The 11,739-nt window shown below is 44.3% G+C and overlaps 1 protein-coding gene across 1 annotated transcript in view; it reads left to right on the forward strand.

Annotated features, from left to right (window-relative positions):
- LOC121547091 (titin) overlaps positions 1–11,249 on the forward strand; it is a 48,458-nt gene extending 37,209 nt beyond the window's left edge. Inside the window, exons 8-10 of the mRNA XM_045209725.1 lie at positions 2,594–2,877; positions 3,509–3,522; positions 4,210–11,249. Of these exons, the coding sequence (XP_045065660.1) occupies positions 2,594–2,877; positions 3,509–3,522; positions 4,210–9,519 (5,608 nt within the window). The 3' untranslated portion in view covers positions 9,520–11,249. The remainder of the gene's footprint in view (positions 1–2,593; positions 2,878–3,508; positions 3,523–4,209) is intronic.
- Positions 11,250–11,739: the final 490 nt, after the last annotated feature.

Consider the following 11,739-nt stretch of genomic DNA (forward strand, 5'->3'; position numbering starts at 1 on the left):
GCTTTAGTGTGCTATAAGCAATTTGGTTTCATGTGAAATGCCTCGGATTCATTAGTCTCAATGGTTTATGTATTCAGATGCTCAGATAACAGGTACACCTAAACCTAAATGGACCTCATTTCAATAATTGCCATTTACACAGTTTGGCAGACTCATTTTTTTCTACTGTAATTTATTTATGAATGTAGTTTTTTTTGGTATTATAATAATAATAATAATAATAATAATTATTATTATAACTTCTTGGCTATGGTCAAGTGTCTTTGTAGTAGAGAGAACTTAATGATCACTAAGTTAATTTGATTGCACTGGTAATTTTTCATATTTTGATTTGACAACTTTAATAAAATATGACTTTGCCTCTTATATATCCCTTATAATATTTAAACTGAAGTGGTTGATATGATCTCGATTTCGTGTATGTTGCATTGAACCTGGGGCACCAATGATTAATTGTCTTTGTGCATGTGTAAGAATTTACTCGATGTATCCTGTAATGAAAGAAACAACATTTTGAAAAAGAGATTACCTGTAACAATGTAACAGGTCAGATTCACTGGACAAAATAATCACTTTTCAAAATCCCCTATTCTTCTAATAAATTTTGTGTGAAAATGTAATGTTCTCTGTCGTCTTTTTCAAACAAACACTTTTAGCGTAGTATTTTCACAATTTCGTAATTGGCTCGATTTTCGTTGTTGCTTCATATAATTAGTAGATTAATATACATTTTAAATGCTGTGGATCTAATTTATACGCTCATACTCATCGTTTTCAAATGTCTCATTAGGCCCACCCTGTGAATACTCTTATTTTGCTAAAGACATATTTAACACTGCTCATGAGTTGTCATTCCTCCCACACACTTAGAAACCATGGCTGGTAATAAAGGACTCAATATCAACCCAATTAATGACTCAATTCTATTTTTATATAACTAGCACAATATTTCAGCCTTAACTCTTGTTGCTGTATGGCGTGTCAATCGTATCAAGATGGAAACATTTTACACCAGCAATGTGGATGATGAGTCATGTTTATGAAATAATTACTTGGGAATGGTGTCACCAAGATGGACCAACAGACGGGCTTTGATGTTGATGATGATGACTGCTTCTTTTTTGTAATGGATCCATGTTCATTCTATAGATAGAATTTTAGGATATCCAGGACTGCTTGAAATGCTGACATGGACAAGTGAAATCAATACGTTTGGTTTGGGATTTACAAAAACCAAACTTAATTGAATTATGGATCAGTTACTGTTCCCCAGTTTTATATCCTGGCAGTTTTTTTTTTTTCCCTTCTCATTTATCTCCATATAAATTTTCTCTTAGCACTTAGCCCAACTGAGTATGTTGCATTTTCATAACATTTATTTCTGAACTGTAGGAAAACAATTAATTTAGATGGGTGCTGTGAATACTTTATTCATCTCCATGGGGAAAGTGATTTGCCTTAATGCATTTAGCCTGCTGTATGACAGCTTTTTAAGTACCTACAGCTAGGGTTGGGCGTTATCCAGATTTTCAAACCTTCATATCGTGCCTGTGCCATCCTGGGTTATATTGTATTACTGGTGGTGCATACAAGGGGCGCTATTTTTTTTTTAAACATAAAGATGGCCCAAAAAACGTCAGTTAACAAAATGCTAACAAGTACTAAGGAATTCCCATAGCGGATGCTAGGTAAATGCTAACGAGTGCATGCAAACTAATTGCAACGACAAACAACCCAGCTCATGTTATGCACATTTCTCAAAAGGCTGCTCGGTTTGCTGCACACACAAAACAATATTAGACAGTAGGGATCTTAATCCAGGAGGGGATTGTCTCTACTGTGACCAAGATTCAAGAAGCTTGATATTGCAAGCTAGCCACTTGGCTAGCTAGTTAGCAAACCAAATACATTTACATTTTACATTTTAGTCATTTAGCAGACGCTCTTATCCAGAGTGACTTACAGTTAGTGAGTGCATACATTTTCATACACAGCTGGAGATAATTTATTTGGCATATCTTAGATAGTTACTTAATAGTTTTAAGATGTATAGCTGGTAAACATGAGGTAGTGAATTTCTAAATTGATCACCTCAATATGTTGCGCTGCAGAGGAATCACTCGCCTCATTAAGCTTCTGTTGCTGGTTGTGCTTCTTTGTAAACAAACACGACTGGCTCAATCAGCTGTTTTGGTCATAATGGAAAAATAATCGAACAGGTGAAATGAAGAACGCAATCTGCTTTATCTATAACCTAGTGCACAAGTTGACTTCAGGTATTTATTGGAAAAAGTAGAAATATCCATATTTATTTTTTAAAAACTAAATTATTCTACTGTATTGAAATCATACCATGGGTATTTCAAAATACCCCGGTATACAAGGCATAATGCCCTACCCTACCGATAGCTATAACTCTCATTATCATCCATGTGGTATGGTCTTCATATGTTTTAACCTTGAGTCTGACTTATTTTTTTCCTTCTAATAACTTCCATTGAAAATAAATGTAATATGCTTTTGGACACCTTTGTAAGTCTACGTGTATATTCATGACAAAAATATAAACATCCTTGTCCTGTTTGTCTTGCAGTGAATGTCTGGAGCTGAGTACCGCAAAGGCCAGGGACCTGCAGTCTACCTCCACGCTGGAGGAGTTCATGACCAAGCTCTGTCTCCACCACCAGAGGCAGATTGTCGACGCTCTGGGCTTCCTACAGACAGAGGTCTGTATAGGCATTACTCTCATTGTGCATTTGAATTTGGTAAAATTATATAGGAAGTTATTGTCTCTGAAAGGCAATCGCAAATCACACACAACAGAGGAAACATGCATAATACGTAAACAAGAAGATACCGTACATCACAGCAGAGGAGGCAAAAGAAACTGAGTCACTGTCGAGTGATTGTTTTGTCCAGAGCCATGTATATAGAGAGTTGGGACAACTTTTTGAATTCTGTTCTAATTCTAGACATTCAGTTACACAGTATTATTTAAATATTCCCTATGTAATGTTAATGCAGCGCTAACATGACAGCCATAGTGTTGTAGTCATAGCCCCTGTAGTAATTTAATAGGATTTCTATGTCATAAACCCTACAAGTTCCAGAATGGTACAATAATGGGAGCCATTTTGGTCAGGGAGAAGTCCAAACCAGTCTAATTTGGAATTAATGGCAGTAGAGGTATAGGTGATGCATTTCCTGCTTTTACTTATACAGGAAAATAAAAGGCATTTAGTATTTCAGAAATTGTCACACGAAATTATTGTTCTATAATTATAAATACAGTTTATACAGGTTTTATACCAAATGTGTAGCAATATTTTTGTTCTATATAAATGGCCTCTAAAACAGGGTTCCCCAACTGCCTGTGATTTTATTTGGCTCCCCAAGTTTTCCGAACATTTTTATTTATTGTATTTTTTTATTATTGCTTTACATAAAAGACTATAAACACTGGCAAATCAGCTCCAAGTGATTTTAATTTTGGAAATCTGTTCCAAAGTATTCCCACGCATAGTAGAGAGATATATTTGATCATATACAAATGCCAACAAGGTTTGAAATGATTATGTTTTAGCCAAATATTATATCTGTTTGGGCTTCTTGAGGTCAATTTGCAGTCTACAAATTATTTGTAATTATGTTCCGGCCCCTTGACCATCCACTCAAGAAAAGATCGTCCCACAGCTGAATCTAGTTGATGATCCCTGCTCTAAAATATATATAAACAGACCATAAATGTCTAAATGTTTGTTTTTCTTGGAATGCTGTGTGTTATTATATGATACAATATCAGTACTTGTTGGATTTACAACTTGTCTAAGTCCTATCATCAACTGATTTCAGCCAGTGTGTGGCTGTGGATTGACTGCATTGTTTGTATGGAATGTTGGCATATTGGCAGTTTGAAAACATTTGGAATAATTGCACTAAAACTGTCTGGCTAGCTAGCTAGCAAACATAATGTGCAAATAATATTTTACATTGTCTTATCACAGCACTGGCTGACCATGGTTGACCAGCTTCCTTACCAAAATGACTGCCCTTTTATACTGTCATAAGTTTAATGTTCATTCTAGTATTCTAATTCCTAATTATATGGTTGTAATGTAAATGCAACAATTCCATAAACCTCTCAATGGCTCTGGTTTTGTAATAACTAAGCTGAGGTATTGAATAACCCCATGGTGGTTCTTGTTCTAGGTCAAGGCAGTATCCTCCTCCAGCACTTCACTAGCTTCTGCCTCCAAACCCTCTTGCTCAGTGGAGCATGGAGCCCTCCAGGGTCCTAGCCCTGCACCCTGCCTGGAGACCCCGGGGAGGGCTGGCCAGAAACTTCCCCTGGCTTCCACTCCAAAAGGATCGACAGAGGGGCGAGAAACAGTTGGTAGCAGGTTGGTGGCCCCAGAGCAGACTGCTGTGTTACACAATTTGTCTGGGGCCGCTGGGCCGGCCTTGGATCTCCGTAAACCTGTCCCAGGGGAGTCTAAGGCTTTGGCAACACTGTTCAGAAGCACAGATGACAGTGTAAGTAAACATATTAGTGACCATGCTCCGCTAAAGATCAAAATCATGAAGTCCAGCAGCCTGGCTGATGGTAAGAAGCTATCCTGTGTGCTCACCACCTCTCTTCCTGCTGGCGCCGGTACTTTGGAAGAACAGCAGGGCATTTCTGACTCCTCAACCAGAGCAGATATTTACAGCGCTGGACTCGGCTCCTCTGTGAAAAGGCACGATCATGCTGATCGCTCAACAAGACAAAGAGGCTCCTTTGAACATACCAAAGACACGCTGGTCAAACAGAGTCCACCCGAAAAGACCACCAACAACATACCCCCAGTTTCCCCCGGGACAGCAAGGAAGACCATAAAGGGGTCTTCCTACCATCGGCCTAGGGACACTTCCTCAGTGTGTCGGTTTGTAACCGACCCTGATCTCGGCCACTGCGACATAGTCTACATCGACAAACCAATAACAGAGTGTTTCCGGGAACGGCAGCACCGACTGCTCCCCCGCCGCAACGCCAGGAAAAGCACCAGAGGTCACATGTACGTGGAGGAAATGTGGGAGCTGAAGACTGTCCGTACATTAGCCAGGACGTCCGCCCGCAATGATAGTGGCAACTGTCCCGCTCCAATGCCAGAGCTCATCACTCTGGTCACCCCTAAACAGGTGCTTGGCAAGCCTGAGGGTGTACCTCTTGTGGATATGCCCTTTGTTGGAGGTTTTGTGGAGACGGTCAGTCAGAAAAGTCCTTCGGAGCATCCAGCTGAAATTGAGGGGGCTGGAGATGTAGAGGCTGCAGCAGCATCAGCCAGTGAGATGGCGCTAATCGTTGAGACTAGTCAGACAGACCCGAGTCAGTGCAAAGAGCAGACTGCCCCTCCACCTCCTTCACAGAGTCCCCCAGTGGAGAACGAGCAGAGTGCAGGGACAGACTCGGAGCAGCCAAGGCAGAGCGTAGCACCAGAGGATATTCTAGATCAGACTGTGGTCGAGACGGCAGATCAGGATGTAAACAGTGTACACAATTACATAGTTTTAAGTGAAAACCCAGAGCAGTTGTTGATGGGGAAAGATGTGAACTCGTCACATGATAAGACATCAGAAGAAGAGCTTGTCCAGGATATGCTGCAGAGTGTGCCAGAGGGCCAGAACGTTGTCATTGAAACCCAACAGGAATCCGCATCACTGACCTCTTCCCTGGAGAGCACTGAAGACAAAGAGGTAGTGAGTGCAGGTGCAATTGACAAAGAGCAGGCAGAGCCTCTGGAACCGCAAAGTTCAGTTGACCAGAAACTGTCTGCGGGCTCTGGAGGAGAAGCAAAAGCTGGCATGGAGGTTCCCGCAGAGAGTGAAATGATAGAGGTGCAGGAAACGGGCAAGGTTGAACCAGACTTGGCTCCAGGCGACGGTAACAATGTGCCTGAAGAGAAAAAGACACATGTTGATTCGTCCTCTAAAATGGTAAATGATGCAGTTGTGAAAGAATTGCCTCTCAGGCGTTCTGAAAAACAGGGTATTCCAGCACGGGTGATTCCTTCAAGGGTGAAGGAAGCTGCAGTGATTGATACAGAGAATATGATTATATGTGGATATGTGAATGGTAGACCTATTGCACATTCTGACAGATGTTTGCGTGAACGGCCAGCTAAAACCACCCCAGAGTCTACTCCTACTAAGACTAAACGCCCCAATAAGGCGTCTCTGAAACAGACTGAGAACCCTTCTGAGAACGTGTCTGAGATTCCACAAGTCTCACCTGAGACTCCTCTCACCCCGGTCCCTGCTGGGGAAAGTGTCAAAAGCCCTTTGTCGAAGCGCCTCACCAAGGCCTCCCTGAAACAATCCGAGAAACCTTCTGAGAACACGCCAGAGGTTCCTCAAGTCTCACTCCCTTCTGCCAAAACCCCTGTGTCCATACGGCCCAAAAGAACCCCTAAAGCTAAAACCACTCAGAACCTGCCTGACACAAAGATCCCTGCGGAAGCAAGCCAGAACTTGCCTGACACAAAGACCCCTGCGGAAGCAAGCCAGAACTTGTCTGAACCAAGGACCCCTATTGCCCCTATAACAGCAAGCCAGAGCATTCCTGACACTCCTCCAGTCCCAGACACACCAGTCAACTCCCCCAGGAGCCCTGAGTCCAGACAACCCCTCAGATCTGCCAGACTGCAACAGGCAGCAGCTGTCGCCTCCCCTCTCGTCCCTGTCGCCTCCCCTCTCGTCCCTGTCGCCTCCCCTCTCGTCCCTGTCGCCTCCCCTCTCGTCCCTGTCGCCTCCCCTCTCGTCCCTGTCGCCTCCCCTCTCGTCCCTGTCGCCTCCCCTCTCGTCCCTGTCACCTCCTCTCTCGTCCCTGTCGCCTCCCCTCTCGTCCCTGTCGCCTCCCCTCTTGTCCCTGTCGCCTCCCCTCTCCTCCCTGTCGCTTCCCCTCTCCTCCCTGTCGTGCCTCATCCTGTTGAAGGGGCTGTTACTTTCATTGTGCTCCAAGAACCATCTACCTCCCTCCCACTCCCCTCCACTGAGCTTAACCCTCCTCTCCCCATTGGCTCTCCTCTTCTTCCGATCGTCTCCCATCTTTTCCCTTCATCTGATCAGAACAGTGCAGTTACCCAGAGCTCTGCAGAGCTGAAAGTTGAAAAAGCTCAGCCAGCTCCAAAAGCCAAACCCAGCGAGACACAGAAAACAGCAGAGGAAACTAGGGTGCAAACTAGACCAAAGCTCAGGTCGTCAATGATGGTAGCAAAGGAAGTTGAAGTTGACATGGTTGAGAGTCAGCAAGTTAGCAGTGAGGGTTCTGCTCTCACAGAGGGTACAAGCATTAAAAAGAGTGAGGCCCAAGCACAAAGTAGTCCACTAAGAAGCAAGAGACCTCTCAAAAAGGAAGGAGAAGCAAGCAAATTGGCTCAACCTAAGGAGGGAGAATCAAGCAAATTGACTTCCCTGAAGAATTCAGAGGAACCAACTTTGCTGAAGAAGGCAGAGGCACCAACTTCAATTGATAACAAAACTTCATCTGAAGATTCCAGCAGGTCTTCTGTCAGCAGTGCTTCAGAAAAACCTGGGCGAATGCCTTTGAGGAGTGAGAGTAATAAAACTGACGTGGCCAGCCAGTCCATTACCCCGGCAACCCCACCGACCCCGGTGGAGAACAGGAAGTCAGCTTTGAGAGTGCAGAGGTCGCCCACGCCCTCGACCAGTGCTCCAATCACAGCTGAGAAATGGAGTGAAGTGGCATCTCCCATTAGGCTGAAATCCCCAGTGAGACTCTCATCACCCATCAGGTTCAAACCAGAGAGGATCATCAAGTCTCCATTGAGGGATTCACCTTTGCTGGTCAGTTCCCCTCTGCCATCCAGGTCAGTCACTCCTCTCCTCCTTCCCAAGTTGGAGCTCCCAGTACAGACTCGAAACAAGTTCCTGGAGTTACTAGACGTAGAGGAAAACCAACAGAAAATCTCTTCTCTGAACACCAAGTTCGAGAAGATGCATAGAGGCTGGGTCCAGATTGACAAAGAGGGACATCCAACGCCCAGACACAAAAACAAGGCAGACAGACAGGCAGCAATATGGAAGAGTAAGCGCAGGGTCCGCAAGCCCAAGTCTTCGGATCATCAGAGGTACTCACTAGTCCAGATGCTTTTCAAGAACGATTTGGACCTAGCCAGTATTTGCCGCTGGTACATGGAGTCAACAGAAACCCAATCCCTGGTCATCGTAAAGAAGGTGAACACGCGTCTTCCCTCTGAGACCCAGCTGCTCTTCCCCGGTATGTCCCAAAGGCCGTCCCAAGGGGTCTTCCCTAGCCTTCAGGCCGAGCGCTTGAAGAAACACTTGAAGAAGTTTGCCATGGCTTCCCCTGTGAAGAGCAACCCTAAGAGTCAGAAGCTGATCGCTAAAGCCCTGGAGCAGGAAGTCAGTACAAGTACGCCCAAAGGGAAGGAAAAGAGAGAGCTGACTACAGCCACTCGGATCTCCACCAAAGCCTATGTTTCCTCTGCAGAGGCACAGGCACAACCAGCCGACGGCCAGAAGGCCTCAGCGAAGGCCAAGAACCCAGCCAGCGCCCGGATCCTGAGGAAGTACTCCAATATAAGGGAGAAGATGCAAGGTCAACAGAGCTCCAAGAAGCCGAAAAGGGCCCCAAGAAAAGAGCTCGAAGCTTCCAAAGTCAAACCCTCTAAACCCCCAAAGACAAAATTGGCAAAACCAATTAAATTGAAACCGGCCACTGCCCAGAGGCAGAAATTATCGGTTTCTGTTGATAAAAGTGTAAAGGAGCCAAGTGTAGTCAAAACAGAGCGAGCGCAGCCATCTCCTAGTAGAAAGACTCCAGCAAAAGCTGCTGTCCAGCAGAGATCAGTCAAGAGTAGCAGCAGCAGTAGAACCTTAAGGGATCTCGGTAGGAAAGAGAGTGCATCACCACAGAGGTCTCCCCAAAGAGTGATGACCCCAAAAGCACAGAAAAACACCCCTGCTCCTGCCACCGTCCCCAAGAATGACTTTAACAAACAGCAGGTTGGAGCAGAGAAGGCAGGAGTGGATAAGACTATTGCAACAAAAGCAGGTGAAACAAAAGGTCAAACAAAGAGACCCTCTCAAAGTAGAGTCTCTGAGACTAAAGTCACTGAAAGTAAAGGTGCTGAGAGCAATGGTGCTGAAAGTGCTGCAGAGACTCAACAGAACATGGACGTCAAAACACCAGGTTCTCCTGACCAGGTTCTCACAAGGTCACAGAGGAAGATGGAGGCCACTCCACCCCCCTCTGTCCCTCAGAGTGCAAGCCCTAAGCCTGCCACTAAGAAAGCAAATGAACCTGCTCAGAGTGGAACTCCTAAAGGTGCCACAAAGAGAGCTCTGGAGCCTACACATACTGTTAGTGCAAGCCCTAAGCCTGCCATAAAGAGAGGCAATGAACCTGCTCAGAGTGGAACTCCTAAAGGTGCCACAAAGAGAAGCCAGGAGAGCCCACAGACTCCAGCCAAGCGCACCAGGACATCCCTACAGAAATAAAGCTTGTGCACAGACGTGGACTGTAACAGCCATGCTGGTGATATTTTTATTTTTATCTGGAATATAATAGAAAGGACTGGTAGTACCTATTTTTGTTTGTGCTACTCAAGCTGTGTTGGTAAATTATCGTTTGGAGGGAGATCGACATGCTGTAGAAAGAGGAAAAATACTGGTTTTGTCTTGTTTAGTCTAACTGGGCTGGAGATGGAGATATCTGCATTGTAAACATGTAAGCCATTTTATTTTTTGGTTTGATGCAGAGTTGATTAGTTATTCAGACTACAGCATGTCGAGTCCTCCACCTTTGTTTGTCCAAGTTTTTTATATTCAATAGTGTCTATACCACGGTTTGAAAAATAGTGCGGTTTAGTGGCAATGGCATGAAAACATCAGCACCATGTTGCTACGAAAGAAATGATGATGTTCTCTGACTGCAACACAGCATGGCTAGCCAATCGTTCAGTTTATAATTAGCCCAGGTTTCACCTGAACATTCTCTTAGAATTATAGCCTATATTCATCAATGTCTCCCACCCATCTCGCAATCAGAGTTGTGTTTGTGACTTTTTGATCAGGTGCCTTATTTATCAGATGTAAAGTAAGGAGTTGATAACAGGTGAAGCCTCAGTTCTCAGCCAGACACATGTACTGTGGGAAGAGGGAGAAAGGGAGCTTTCTGGACCTGGTGCAGGTCTGCTCACGTTGTCATGTTGTGGTCCTTCACATGTTAAACTCTTCTCCAGTTATTGTGTAGAGCTGGTCGTTTTTTTCAAGGCCTGCACCAGATTTGTGGATCTGTGCGTCTTCATGCACAACTTCCCTTCATGTGTTCAGCCCCCCATGTTCCCGACTCTCCTCCGTCTTCCTGCTATAAAAACCACCCAGCTTCTCATCATGGGCTGTTATTCCGAAGAGTTCTCTTTTCATGTCTTTTTGTTGTTTTAGATTCTGGGGATATTTATTTTCAGAGATGTAGCCTTATAACCGATGTTATCGTAGCTGTGTTTAACTTTCAAATACTGTCCAAGTTAACAAAGGAGGGTTTTTTTCCGTTGCAATCCGTGTGAGATATTTACACCTGCCTCGTTATGTTGTAACTCTGATCCTTCTCATCTTATTTGATTCCCGTTAAAGTTTAATGGTCTGGTGTGATCATTACCTGCTATTGCATGCTGTAGCTGCCTGTAGCGTTTACATTTATCAAAATTCTTGTTACTCCAGTCTTTCACCTGTGCAACAACAGCCCACTCTTGAAATGCAGCCTTCACCTCAGCTACTTCTTATTAAAAAGCTATTTTGTTTGTTTTTTCTGAGCTAGCATTTGTTGCCGAAACTTCTTTAACTAAGACTATGCATGCACGTTACCGTGCCCCTCTGTGTGTTGAACTGTATGAGCATTAACGACTTAAGATATGAACCCTTGGAAGATGTCATTGGTCACCTGTTTTGGAAGGGGGTTTGCTGTTTGAGAGCAGATACCAGGGAATGACGCTACATGGAGCCACACGTATCTAATGTTGGCTGGATATGTTTTATCTTGTATGGTAGTGTTTGCCATTTATTTGGAATATATTGCAGTATACTGACCCCTGGTGGCCATATGAGAACTGTTGAAGAAAATGCTTCTACTTTTCAAATATTTGTATGATCAGTAAGTACTATACTGAACAAAAATATAAATGCAACATGCAACCATTTCAAAGATTTTACTGTTACAGTTCATATAAGGAAATCAGTCAATTTAAATAAATAAATTAGGCCCTAATCTTGGATTTCACATGACTGGGCATGGGCGCAGCCATGGGTGGGCCTGGGAGGGCATCGGCCCACCTACTAGGGAGCCAGGACCTGCCAATCAGAATGAGTTTTTCCCCACAAAAGTGCTTTATTACAGACAGATATACTCCTCAGTTCCATCAGCTTTCCGGGTGGCTGGTCTCGGACGATCCCGCAGGTGAAGAAGCCGGATGTGGAGGTCCTGGGCTGACGTGGTTACACATAGTCTGCAGTTGTGAGGCCGGTTGGACGTACTGCCAAATTCTCGAAAACTACGTTGGAGGCGGCTTATGGTAGAGAAATTAACGTTAAATTATCTGGCAACAGCTCTGGTGGACATTCCTGCAGTCAGCATGCCAATTGCGCGCTCCCTCAAATCTGTGGCATTGTCGTGTGACAAAACTGCACGTTTTAGTGGCCTTTTATTGTCCTCAGCACAAGGTG

This window comes from Coregonus clupeaformis, chromosome 31 (assembly GCF_020615455.1).
Source record: "Coregonus clupeaformis isolate EN_2021a chromosome 31, ASM2061545v1, whole genome shotgun sequence".
NCBI lineage: Eukaryota > Metazoa > Chordata > Actinopteri > Salmoniformes > Salmonidae > Coregonus > Coregonus clupeaformis.